We start from the raw sequence: 14,266 nt of genomic DNA on the forward strand, positions 1-14,266 counted from the left end.
GGAATTAAACTGGTAATCCAGATGGAATAACTTTCATTTTAAAAGTATTAACAGTCAAACCTGCTTTAGTGACCACCTGTCTACAAAGACCACTTTTTGTGTTTCCTTTGGACGGTCGCTACAGACAGGTTTGACTGTACATGTATGTCATTTATTCAGTTCTGAATTGAAGAACAAGTATACTTCATACCTTTGTCGGCCGAGGCCCAAGGGGGAGGGGGGGGGGGGTATTCTGAAAACGATGTTATCTCAATTGTTTGAATGTCTGGGCCAAGCTGGCCGTGTTCATGTAAATTTTAAAGAGACATACACGCAAGCACAAATGGTATGTGTTGATTCCGTGCCATTTTAGTTTGTTCAGATAATTAACATAATTTTCCCTTACATAAAAGATAGCATCGTTTTCAGAATATGGCCCCAGAAGTAAGATTCAAACTCATCCCATCCAATGTAATGTCAAGTAATGAGACTTGACGTAGTATGATATCTTGAAGGTAAAGTCATGGATATATATATATATATATACATTTTGTTCCTTTTGCATAGAGATGGCTTAAAAATAAGACAATATAGGCCTTGAAAGTTATATTCTTGAGGACAAATAAGTCTAAGACAAAGTTTTGGAATAACCATTTAACACATTATTCTCTTGTGAGAAGTCCCAATCGCACTTCATTTTGTCATTATTTAACATGAATAGAAACTAGAGAATTGCAAGCTTAGAAACAATTTAATAAATAAGATATTCATATCCAGTGAATACATGTTTCATTGTATAAATCTATAACATTTGCCCTATTTGCCCCATCAGAAAACGTTGTTTTAAGGTTGTAAATTGAGACATTTAATCTTTTTAAAAATATGGCTAATGCGGTATACTAAGGACAGTTTGGTAAACTGAATGGTTTTTTTTTTTTACGTGATGGAGACTTGTTAGAGATGTTTAGATGAATTCCTTTTTGTAATAAAGAAAGAAATGTGATGAATTGAATTGTTTTGTTCTTCAGTCTTCACTTATAAAACAAGATGAATTATACTACATCACCATACCCCCTTTCATTTAGCTAAAGAATTAATTTCTTGCCATTGGCAAAACATATGCTGCATATCTACCGTGTGAGTCAAAAAAAAAGTTTACATCCAAGCGTGAACACATACCACACAAAAATGGTACCAAATGATTTGGGATAAAACACTCTTTCATAAGAGTATAATGTATAATAATTTACTGTTCATAGATCATCTTAAAAATAATTAGCAATTTTCTAGGTGTAAACTTTTTTTTGACTCGCACTGTAGTGTGATTACAAATATGTCCTACATTTCAAAGGATTCTTCAAAAATCATTGCTCGTGCTACCCTTGATGATGCCTATCCATTCTTTGGATTGTCTCATTGTTGTATGTAACAAAGCTTCATTCTATTTTAATTGCCCATATCCCACTTTCAAAAGTGCATCAAAGTATACATATTGTCATTGAATAGTCCCTTCAACTCTTCTTCTCTCTCTCTTCACACTATCTCTGTCTCTCCCTTCTCTCTGGCTCTCTCTCTCTCTGTCTCTCTCAATCCCCCTCTCTCTCTTGCCCTTCTCTCTCTCTCTCTCGCCCTTCTCTCTCTCTCTCTCCTCTCTCTCTCTCTCTCTCTCTTTCTCTCTCTCTCTCTCTCTCTTTCTCTCTCTTTCTTGTTGGACTTATTTGTTTACACTTTTGCCTCCTGTCAAATGAAAATTATGTTGAGATGTTTTATGTTATGTTTTTTGTGGGTGAATGTTGTTGTTGTTGTTTTTTTTTGGGGGGGGGGGCATCCCACTACATTCCAGCCGATGCCCCCACCTCACCCCCTTAAACTCCAAATGACATACCATCAGTACGCAACTCCAAAATTTTGTCCCTTTTTCCTCAATAGGGAATGCAGGAGTCAAAGGTACTCAAAATGTGATGACCATTTTTTTGTTTTCTTTTATGCTTGTCAGAAATGTTGTGCCCCCGTTTTTACAAAATCCTTGATTTGCCATCAATATTTTTGAAGTTGGGTTTCGCCCCTCCCTTTGCTATCTTGGTGCTGCCCCTGACTGCTGCAAACTGGACTGCTGTACTCCATTAATGTTATATTCATCAACATGGATTTGTGTTTTTTCCATGATCAGAATTCCCCTTTATTATAAGGTTTCATTAAATACTAAACAAAACAAACAATGGAAAGAAAAGAAAATAACAACAGATAGGTACAGTAATAGCATATACATTTAATACCTATTCAACAAATTTCAGCTTTATATTAAATGAAATGTAAATACAAGTTCATGTTATTCACCACCGTGTTCACATATTATTTTCCATTTCTTTTGATAAAGCGCTATTTGTGATTGTGGACACTAACTGCATATTATTTTGGTCTACAATTGACTTTTGCTCGGGTGAAAAGTACAATTTATTCTGTCACCTTTTTGTAATGTAAGGCATCACATTATTTGAATTAAAAACAGAGCAGTAAACTACAGAAATACATTTCAATTTATTTCACACAAACAATTTAAAAACCAAGGCGGTAAGACAGACGACGAATGTTGCGCCTTGTAGACGCGGCGCTGCCGAAAACCCGTTGTCGGCCACTAGTCCCGTCAGCCACTTTGCAGAGTTTTTCTGCGTTCGGGGTCTTTCGGGATCGTCAAAATCTACGTAATGAAGTCCGAAGCGCTGGCTGTAACCCGAAGTCCACTCGAAGTTGTCCATGAGTGACCAAGCGAAGTAACCGACAAGGTTCACGCCGTCTTCCTTGTAAGCTATGAAAGACAGAGGAAGAAAAAAGATGAGGAGTATGACGTTAAAGACAAAACATATTTTAAGTGAAAAGAACACTTATTAAGGGAGCACATGTCAGAGGTGAAAATTGGCACTTATTAAAAAGAAAAAGGGGCACCTAGCTATCAGATAACAGGGGCATTCATGAGAATGGGAAGGCGCTCTTATTCAAAAGGATATGGGGCACTCATCAGAGAGAAAAAGGGGCACTTATTAGAAAGGGAAATAGGCACTTGTCTAAGTAAATGGGGCACCTCTCGGGTTTGAATAGGGGCACTCCCCAGAGATGAAAAGGGGCACTAATAAGAATGAATAAGGGGCACTTACTACAAAGGAAAAGAAGAACTTGTTAAAAAAAGGGGTATCTCTCAGATTTGAAAAGGGGAAATTATCAGAGATGGAAAGGGGCGCTTCTTGTTCCTGAAAAGGAGCACTTATTATGAGGGAAAATAGGCACTTATCAAATTTGAATAGGGATATTTATTGGTAATGTGAAAAAGAGTATTTTTGAGATGGCTATTTAATTATAAGAAAACTTTCTTTTTGTATCTACTTGAAAATTTTCCAGCAAGTTTCCAAAAGTAATATAGTAGGTAATTTACAAGAAATAAACTCCGATGAATAATATGCGGAGGTTTTATCAGATCCTGCATTAATAATAATAATAATAGTTCGTTCTTTTATAGCGCATTTCAGGACCGCATGCCCTCTCAAAGCGCTTTACACAATGCTAATATCATTACCCTGGTCATCGGATTCAGGCTTATAATATGCGGAGGTTTCATCAGATCCTGCATTAATAAATAGATATCAGGACATGACTTCCTAGAAGTTAATACCTTTGAGGGCTTCGTTGATGTAAGAGTTGTAAAATGTGGTCCTTGTGTCATCTTCAAGGTTGAATTCGTCGGGAGTAGAAATGCCATTCTCAGTGATGTAGATGGGGATGTTGTCGTACTCAATCTTGAGCCAGTTTAAGAGACCTCTTAAACCCCATGGAGCCGGTCGGAGCCAGTCAGAACCAGATGTTGGCCAGTTGTCCGGTTGGTAGCGGTAAACATCCTACACGGGCAAGAAAAGGAAGCATTATTATTGTGACTTAGTACAGAGGAAATCTTGGGACTTTTGTATCATATCATAATTATAAGACATCAGGCCCATATCCATAAGACTTTCTTGAATAATTATAACAATATCGCTGAGATTTGGCGCGTGTACCTAGATCTTTAGATAATATTTTTTCCTTCATTAATGAACTATCAAAAAAGGTAAATTCGTAGATTTGTGACCACCATTTGTACGTCCATTGAGAAACCAATGCCAGGAATGGCTGGATGAACTATAGTGGCATGAACGGCCTGCCATAATTCAAGTCTAATTTAAGTCGATCTTGGTCATTGTGAACCAAAAAAAATGTTTAAACAAACTTATGAACATTATGTTGAGATATTTTATGTTATGTTTTTTTTCTTTGGGTTGTTTTTGTTTGTTTGTTTGTTGTTGTTGTTTTGTTTTTTGTTTTTTGTTTTTTTTTTGGGGGGGGGGGGGCACATCCCACTACATTCCAGCCTATGCCCCACCCCACCTCCTTGAACTCCAAATGACATGCCATAAGTACACAACTCCGAAATTGTGTCCCCTTTTTGTCCTCAATAAGGAATTCGGGAGTCAAGGGCACTCAAATACCCCCCGGTATGCAACAAGCCTAATAACCTAGCTATCATCAGGTTCTTACCTGGTCACCCTCGTAGTTGGGATCTCCTGCAGGTTCAATGCGATGTCTGCACACTGTCGTGGTGTAGCTGTTCAAGCCAAAGAAGTCTCCGGTCCCCTTGATGTACTGCTTCTCCTCTTCGGTGAACACTGGTAGACGGGACTCGGCGAGGCCCTGCTCCTGACTCTTGTTACCGACTTGCCACTTCATGACGTCGGGATAGTCGCCATTCTTTAAAATTGGGTGCGCAAACCTATATAGACAAAAATAATGACAATTAAGATTTGGCTCTAATATTATTTTATGGGAAGGCGAGGTTTTCAAAAAAATGGACCACCGTGTGGGGGGGGGGGGGATATAATTAGGTGAGAGAGAAAGAGAGAGAGAGAGAGCGCGCGGGGGAGATGGAGAAAGGGAGCGTGTAGAAGATAACAGTTTGATAGTTTCCACACCCCCTTCCAATCATCCGCCCCATAGCGTCCCCATGGTTTGACCAACCAACGCCACCGTTTTCCTGGTCAAGGAAATCATCCGAGTCTGATTCCATGATAAGGAAACATTTTTTTTTTTTTTTTGGGGGGGGGGGGGTCTGAATGCTTACCATCCTGCAGTGAACTGCATGTATCTGTCAGCAGCCGCTACATCCACCTCTTTATCGGGGAACTCCGGCATTCCAAAGTCGGTACTAAGGGTAATGGAGACCTTACCGCCATACTGAGGGAAGTAGTTAGCCCTGTAAGTGTTGTATGCCTTGGCATGGGCCTTGATGATGGTGTGGGCGGCACGGTAAGGGGCGTAGCCAGGACTGTAGACACCAGGGGCGAACACCCCTATTCCATAACCGAGCCAGGTCACCACGTATGGTTCGTTGAATGTGATCCAGAGGTTTACCTGATAATTATGAGGGGTGAAAATGAGTGTGAGGGCACTTTTTTATTGAGTGGCGTATTTAAGTTTCTCCTTTGGGATGGTACATTTACAAATTAAAAAAAATAAAAAATAACATAATGATCCGGGGGCGGGGGTCACGGTTTCCCTCCCCTGGCCAAAAAAATAGGTTGAAAAAGTAACCTTAACTTTTACCTTTACAAAAAAAGGAAAGAAGACGGGCCCCTCCCCTGTTTTTGTTGCTCAAAGGAGGGGGTGGGGGGTTGTTGAGTAAAAATAAAAATAGAGCTCCATGCCCCCCCCCTCCCCTCTCCCGTCTATTCGGCCAGCCGACTGAGTCGCCGCTAAATATTTTCTTGGGCCCCTCCCTCGCCGCCGGCTGGATCCGCCCCTGTAACATGGGGCAATACCCCTATACCCCTCCCTTGCATTCTCCACTATGGTGATCAAGACCTAGTCCCATGAAACAGTGAGGTGCATTCATTGGCGTATAATATAGGGGTTGCAGAGGGGGAAGGTTCACCGGGCGGCACTTGAAGGGGCGCGCAAAAGATGCAAAACTAAAGAGGGGGAATGGGAAGTAGAAATTTCAGTAGGATTTTATGTAACTAAGAAATAGAGTTTTAGAAGCAATTGAAATGCGAAAGTTTGCTAAAGCTCGGATCATTTTACGCCCCGTGGTATAATATGTAGTGCCTATAACTTATGTTTTTTTAAGTCAGTTTTGCATTCTAACTCACTCTGCATTGCTTCAAAGCATATCGATATCAGAATCTTGATGGATAAACGATAACGTGCATAAATTAGAGTTTTCAAAGGTTCAACCTGCGAATTTTTTTCCAAAATCCAAGCTAATTCATAGCTAAATCCCTCGAATATAATTCGTTAAATATGCATCCCGGACGTCGGAAGAAGTCAAATACAATTTGTCAATGTCCAGTTGCTGTGCCATTTTATGAACTTTGGTTACCAACACGGGTTAATTTATTTAGTGAAAAGCGAGGAAATCTGGTTTATCATGTTTGAGCGCAATGTTGATGTTTGTCCCTGGTGTTCCATTCCCTATAACGTGGCTGGATGTATCTTACAAACTTAAACATGAACTTTAGGTCTTTACAATGTGACATAACGTTTACATTTCAAACACTGCGAGATACTAATGATAATGATGCTTTGTTCTCACAAACAATCTTTTTTGGAGACGTTCATTTCTCGGGAGAAGCATCATCATGAGAACTATCGCGTTGATTGTATTTTTAAGTGTGAATTGATAACTTTTTCAGAGATTAAATATTTACTCATCTACAAGTAAATACTTGAACCCATCCATCACCAATGCAACTGTAATGCGTGTTTAATTTTGTCAAAAGTGCTTTGTGCAAGCCGCAGCCACAATGTGACTTAATCTATCTATCAATCATTCTCTCTTTCTTTATATTTCCCACTTCCTTTTCCTTGAAATACTGGGTACAAAATGTTTCATGAGGGTAATTATGTATCCTCTCAAATCTATTTCTATTTTTTTTATTTAAAATCCCAACTCGGTTAATAATTTGCCAATTTTGAAGAATTATTCTATAATGTTGACTCTAATTGGGACAATATATTACCCAAGGATAAAGAAAATCCCCGAATTTTGTTAGATACATAATTGATTGATTTCGTGCTGAGCAAACTGTTACCCAATATTTTTAAGAATGATGCATGTTCTGAAACGTTCTGGTAATTCCCCGGGGGTTCTTTAAACATTTCATATAAACTTTTCTTGTGCATCATGAAGATTGTATATGCTAATTAACGGAGGCGTTACGTCAATATACCTATTCCGGAAAGTTATAATAATTATATCCCACATTTTCTTTACGCGATTTATGAAATGGGGTCGTTAATACTTTATAGTTCTGGTACATTCAAGGAGAGACGGTTATGAAGACGAAGCTATGTACTAGTATATGGTAGGCAGAACATAGTTATTGGCTAAAATGATTATTGTGATGAATTACATCCATAAAATGGAAAATGTATATAGAGAGTGCAAAGTTACGTACGTGTGATTTGGGCATTATCAATTCAGTCATCTGACATGTCATATTTTCATTATTTTGTTAGTCAACATTATTATCAGAAAAATAGTTTAATCCAGTTGGTGTTCAAGCACAGGGTGGTACATTATTTTATTGCTCATTAAAGCTTCTCTCTCACTCTCTCTCTCTCTCTCTCTCTCTCTCTCTCTCTCTCTCTCTTATACTCGCGCTCTCTTTCTTTCTCTCTCTTTTTCTCCTTCCCTCCCTCTCTCAATACAATAGGGATTTCTTAATATCTGTCGTCGATTCAATTTTGTTTGTGATAATATATTATCCTAATTATCAACCTCTGATAATATTATTATGGTATGACATTATTCATATACCTGGCAACCACTAATGTATTCGCAATCTGACTATTGAAATACATTTATTCTTAACAGATGAATCATGAAATCATTATTATCGAGGCACTTTACAAAGACGAATGCATTATATTAATTTTGGTTACATTACGAAAATGGTCTATATAATCCAATGACCGGGGTAACAATATTAAAAGTGCAATGTAAAGCGCTTATAGAATAAGCGCTAATTAAATGTGACTATATCAATGATCATCATGGAACCACTTTATTAAACATAATGCGCCGCTTTGCATAAGTTCAAAAATAATTTGCAAGTATTTATGTTATAAATCACTCTATAAATCCGCTTTTTCATGATCATAGAACAAATAAAAACTGTGTCGGTTGGAGATTTTTTAGGGGGATCCATCAAGAAGATGTCGAATATTATCGAAATTTTAATGTTTTTCAAAAGGGATACAATTATTTATATATGCTAACAATAACAATGAATATGCACGTAGATGTTCCGAATAGGAATGTTCCCTGCAGCTATTTCGTAACCACTAACACCTCCCTCCAACAAACAAACACAAATACAATAATAATGATTAATAAAAAAAATTAAAAAAATAAAAAAATAGTGATAACAATGATACTAATAGTAGTAATAATGATGATAATAATAAAAAATGAAGCCCATTATTCTCCCTTAATACCTTAGAGGCATATTCGTTGAAGCACAGGTTTGCGTAGTCGTTGAACAAATCGGTCAATGTGTCGTTTTCCCATCCGCCGTAATCATCCTGCAAGACCTGAGGAAGATCCCAGTGATAGAGGGTGACCACGGGCTCGATGTCGTTGGCGAGGAGCTCGTCGATGAGGTTGGTATAGTAGTCCAAGCCAGCCTGATTAACGCCCCCGGCGAGTGTCCCCTTGGGCAACACCCTCGGCCAGGAGATCGAGAAGCGGTAATGGGTCAGTCCGATGGCCTTCACCAGCTGGATGTCCTCGGAATACTTGTGGTAGCTGTCGCAGGCGACGTCGCCGTTTTGATTTTCGAAGATCCGACCGTTGTGTGAAAAGGTGTCCCAGATGCTCTCGCCCTTGCCGTCCTCATCCCATCCGCCTTCGACTTGGTAGGCGGAGGTGGCCGAACCCCAGGCGAAGTCGTCGGAAAACGTCCCCGTGATCAAGGTGTCGCGTTCGGGATCATTGAAGACATCGGGGTAGGAATATTCCCCGCTGGCAAGATGTAGAGATAGGACTGTCAAGATAATGAAAAGACTGCTCTGTATGTCTTTACGATGGGCAGCCATGTTTGGTCATCACCATTCACCAAACCAACCATAAATCGTTAAAATTATATCGTGGAAAAAGCCCTGAATGCATGGACTTGAATTGACTTATGGGATGTTTTCCTGCAAGCTTTGACCTTTTATAGCTCAGACAGGTTACATAATGATAAAACACTATTGACATTGAAGAGGGGGAGTATCCCGAATAAACATACTCCATTAAGTAACCCCAAACTACTTGTATGTTGAAATCTTATCAAACAAACTCATACAGAGTGCAGTTGCCACCAGTATATAGAGCTTACCTAGATAAATGATCTGATATAAACTTGCAAGAACACCAGGTAAATATAATACGAATCCACAAAAGTGTGTGTGCTGTGGGCTATAACTTAAATGGATGATCAGGAAAATACATTCTTCCCCTATCCATCCATCTCAAATTCTTCCTTTCAGTTGTATTTACTTCTGTGTTGTTCTTTCCATCGTAGCAGTAAAATGTGAAAAATGAAACAATCCATTATACCCATGCATATAACTTTGTTTCTCGAATCGTTTAAAAAAGAACCTACGAAATACTAAATAAAGTCTGCCATGATTATTTTTTAATCGTTTCCCACCACATTTTGTTTTAGAAAAAAATTTTGTTATCTTCTATTTTGTCTTATATATTGTCCCCTTTGAACCTGCATTATTATGTTGGTGTACAATTCAGGTTAATAACACTTTGGAAGGTTTGTAATTTACAATGTTGCGAAGAGTATAACCCAGCGTTAAAAATTGAAAATTTATATGAGTTTTGGACACAATCATCAAATGAATTGAAAATTTCTGTCTCGATTGTTTGCCCTATTGCCCCGTGACTAATCATTATTTTTTGGTGTTATATATATTCTACTAGTTTTTAAATTATATTTACAAGGGATGAGAGAAGGCGGTTCCATTCTACGTGGTCGAAATACATTTTCAAAATACAATCAAACGTTTGAGCAAATCATGTGGAGAAACATGTTACAACATGATTATGCTAGTAGATGATTCGTTATTCTACATCGGATTGTCTTTCTTTCGTAAAAACTGAGAAGGTTCAAACTTCAGTTTGTTTACAAAGAAAAAAAACATCAACAATTCGATCCATGCTTTTGAATGTATAAAAATGTCAAAAAATACGTGACTATACAATTAAATTTAATTCAATAAACATTTGTTTTCTTCATATTATAATCAAATAGAACATAAAGTTGCCATGAAATATATATTTGCATTGTAGGAAGGGGGCGAAATTTACTAAAAACATGGGGATTGTTGCTGGGGTCGCCCTAACAAAACAAAAAATATAAATGACATAATAATTATAATCTACTTAAAATAATTATACAAATAGAGAAAGCTAATTATGAGAAGAGGGAAATGGGGAGAGGGAGGACACTCAAACAAACATTATTGAAAAAGGAGAAAACAACTGATTTAATATTCGCTAAAAACAATATTTTACAAACATTACATTTTTTATAGCACGGGTAAATGTAGGAAGTGAAAGAGTTTTGGACCATTTGAACGATTTTCTTTTGTTGAGACGAGACTGTTTTATGTCTGGGAATATAAATGTTTCTTATACAGACTTTGTATAGGGTGGTCATATGTACATGTACATCAAGATTAAAATCAAATAAAACAGGATTTTTTTATAGAAGGATTGAAAATAATGTATAGACAAGATATTTCTGCTAAGAATTTCCACTTTGATATGAGAATGTTAAAAATAATAATGTTTTAGCAGTGTATCACAATGAATGCAGCTAAAATGCAAATCGCCCTCTGCAATCCCCTCCTCCAATTGAACTTATGTTTGACTGTTCACAACAACCACCTTTGGCTTTTAATCAAATCATCACCATATAAACTTCTTTTTATTAATTTGTCACCAAACCTATATTTGTTGATAGATAATTCTGAAATAAATAGGATTGTAATGTTCAGAGGAAAGTCACTTGAAGGACGTTTGATGTTCCTAGATCTGGGCCAGTGTCAAAATAAATGACACAGTGAGTGTTCTTGAAAAGAAGCCGATAACAGTCGAGTACACAAGATAACGATTTGTATAGGATTGAAGTTCAAAAGAAGAAGAATCGGATGACATAAAATGAAACGTGACGTCACTTGGGCTATACACGTCGGTTTAGTAAATTTTAAAGAAAAGTGATGAGAAGGCCCGAGAGGCGGACGCGAGGGTCTTGTGGGCTTTGTTGGCATAGCACAATATTGACAATGATAATATAAATCAGGGGTGGCGGAGCGTCTTTCCAAGTTGGAGGGGGGGGGGGCACCAACAAAAAAGGGGCACCAAAGCGAAAATGTATCATTTTTAGACACTGGTAGGCTCTTTTACCCTTGTACATTATGATTGGATTATCAGTTATGATTTCACTGTTTTATGTGGTCCAAGATACTACTTAACCATCATACTTTGTAGAAGGGTATGATGGTCTGGATTTTAGATTTGTGAGGTCGCAGTGCAAAAAAATTACACCTTACCAAAAGGAAAAAAACAATCCTAATCATGAAAGACTGAAAACATCTATAATAAGTAACAAAATTATATTAACTATATACCTATCATACCTATCATTTACTGTACCTGAAAAGAGGCACTAACCTGAGATGAATAGGGGAACTTGTGAGAATGTAAATGGGCACTTCATTACAAAGGAAAATGGGCATTTGTCGAAAAAAAGGTGCACCTACGAGATAGTGGCATTTATCAGACGTGTAATAAGGGGTATTTAAGGGAAAGAGAAGTTGCCCTTCTTAAAAAAGAAAGTGGTATTTATCAAAATGAAAAAGGGAACTTATTAGAAAGACAAGGGGCACGTGTCAAAATAAAAGCGGATACTAATGAGAGGTGAGAAGGGGCACTCATCAAAGATAATAGGGGCACTCATCAGAAGGGGATGGGCACTTGTTATAAAATAAAAGGGCACTTGTTGAAGTAAAATTGGCTCCTCTCAGGTTTGAATAGGGGCAATTACTATCGGTGAAAGCGGCACTTATCTTATCAGAAGTGGTAAGAGGCACTAATACGAATGTGGAATGGGCACCTATTATATAAAAATGGGCACGTATCTGAAGTAAAAGGGGTAACCTTTCCTATGCAAAAAGGGGAAATTTAGGGATACTTGACAAAATTGTGTGTGTGGAGGGGGGGGGGCACTGTGCCTCCCGCCCCCGGCTCCTCTGGTATAAATATTTCCCTTAACCACCTATCCTAACTCAATAACTCCATTTGATCGACACCGCGTCTCCGAAACTAGGGAATATATAAATTTGCTAATATTTTTAATACAATAAAATACTAAAATGTAAGATCCACTAAAATTTATGCACAAAAAAAGAAATGCATGACAAAACTGGTTGCTTGCAGTTAAGTCTTTAGATAAAGACAAAGCATAAGAAGAAGAAGACTGAGAAGAAGAAAAAGAAGCAGCTGACGAGAAGATGGAGAAGGTGAAGAGGAAGAGTGGGAAGGAGAAAGAGAAACCGGATGAGGAGAAGGAAGAGGAGGGTGAAGAGAAGAAAACAAAGAAGAAGATGGAGAAAACTATAGTGATCAAGTACTATAATTCATTTCCCTCTGCACTTATCTTGCTCTGGATTTTAGTATATTCGATACTTATCAAGTCCGTGTTTGGCTTAAGATTAATGGTGTATAATGTTTTGAATTTAACTCAGGAACACATTCTTCCAAAATTTATTTTGTGAGTACTGTCTGTTTTGAACGCAAGAGGGCGACATTGCATTTACCCATTGAGATCCATTAGGCACAAAGAGCAAAACCTTTTTTTAAATATAAATATATCTCAATTGACTCAATGATTAGGATCTATGATTATTTTCTTAATTTCAAACCCTGATGTCAAACAAAGTTGTTGAATGGAAATCGACTAACATAATTTGATCATGCCTAATTATTGAGTCAATTGAGATATATTTATATTTAAAAAAGGGAGAAGAATAGAAATAGCATTATCAAGATGCAAGCATAAAGGCTATATGGCCTACAGGTATATCGGCGATTGTGTATTGCTGGGACATACATGCATGTACATGTAACTTTATTGATACTTCAACAATAAAGGAACAGAGAAAAAAAATAATAACTCTGAAAAGTCAACATGGTACTAATGCAGATTAGGAAGCCACATGATGTGATAAATGTTATGAAATATCGGGAAATAGTAAATACTAAGTTCTTTTATTTCTATATTTCTTTCTATGACCCATAACCTGAAGGCCGTTGGGGCGACAATGAATTGAGACAGGCAGGTTCTCCATCATTTCCTTCTTCACCTGTTCAACTGATTGAACTGAGAGATCTTATTGTGTAGAATTTAGTAAAAAGGAGTTAACCAGCGCAGCTGTATATATTTTGTATAAAAGCTGCGCTATATAAGTATTATTATTATTATTATTCTAGTTAGCTGCTAGTTTATTTCACTATAAACCAACAAATTAATATTGCATGAGATAACCTTTTAAGACATTAGAGGTAATCCAGACAAAATCCAATTAATATCCTAACACTGTCACCGTAGTATTTGGATACAACTTTTAATATCCCAAAGAAAATTATGACGTGATGATGACGACAATCAACGACCACTTTGTTAATAATTCTTAGCGAACTGAGGTTTACTTCATTTGCTGCCCCCTCCCCCTTCCCGTTCCTCAGTTATCTTTCTGTACCCTTCGTCAAGTGCCTCAGTTTTTAATTCATCTAGCCCTCTCTTTCCTTTTTTTTCTTCTTCAATTAAAATAAAAAAATTATTTATCAAACAATTTCAATGTAACATAATCAAAGAGTAATATTGATATTATAAATTGATAACAAAATATTTACAATAATAACTTGATAGGCCCCGTGAAAGCTGAAAGCGGAAATGTATGTGGGTCAATTAGATAGCGCTGTGTCTTCCTTCTAGTAAGGACCCTACATATTCTATGCTTGTATTCTTGCTCATTTCATAGTCCGTGTTTCATTCCCCCTACCCTCCCCCATCCCCCCCCCCCCCAACAAAAAAGGGAAGAATGAAAAAGAAGGGGAAATAAATCATTCAGTACGTACGCGTACGCGCTCGTTGACCCAGCTGTTTTTCAAATGACCCACATACAGAATCCACAGTATGAAGTCGTA

At 37.5% G+C, this 14,266-nt stretch overlaps 1 protein-coding gene across 1 annotated transcript; it reads right to left on the bottom strand.

The window, feature by feature from the left end:
* Positions 1–2,228: 2,228 nt before the first annotated feature.
* On the bottom strand, positions 2,229–9,167 carry LOC588338 (lactase-phlorizin hydrolase). Its single transcript, XM_030999689.1, has 5 exons — positions 8,497–9,167; positions 5,120–5,409; positions 4,540–4,771; positions 3,644–3,866; positions 2,229–2,785 (listed from the first exon to the last, which is right to left on the bottom strand). The coding sequence occupies exons 1-5, from the start codon at positions 9,094–9,096 to the stop codon at positions 2,523–2,525; spliced, it is 1,608 nt and encodes a 535-aa protein (XP_030855549.1). The 5' UTR covers positions 9,097–9,167; the 3' UTR covers positions 2,229–2,522.
* Between the last annotated feature and the right edge of the window lie 5,099 nt (positions 9,168–14,266).

This window comes from Strongylocentrotus purpuratus, unplaced genomic scaffold, assembly GCF_000002235.5.
Source record: "Strongylocentrotus purpuratus isolate Spur 01 unplaced genomic scaffold, Spur_5.0 spur5_scaffold_5, whole genome shotgun sequence".
Classification (NCBI taxonomy): Eukaryota; Metazoa; Echinodermata; class Echinoidea; order Camarodonta; family Strongylocentrotidae; genus Strongylocentrotus; species Strongylocentrotus purpuratus.

Coding starts and splice junctions, on each gene's coding strand:
- LOC588338 (XM_030999689.1), bottom strand. CDS start 9,096: ATGGCTGCCCATCGTAAAGACATACAGAGCAGTCTTTTCATTATCTTG. Junction 5,410..8,496: donor TCAACGAATATGCCTCTAAG/GTATTAAGGGAG, acceptor CATAATTATCAG/GTAAACCTCTGGATCACATT. Junction 2,786..3,643: donor CATCAACGAAGCCCTCAAAG/GTATTAACTTCT, acceptor TGTCTTTCATAG/CTTACAAGGAAGACGGCGTG.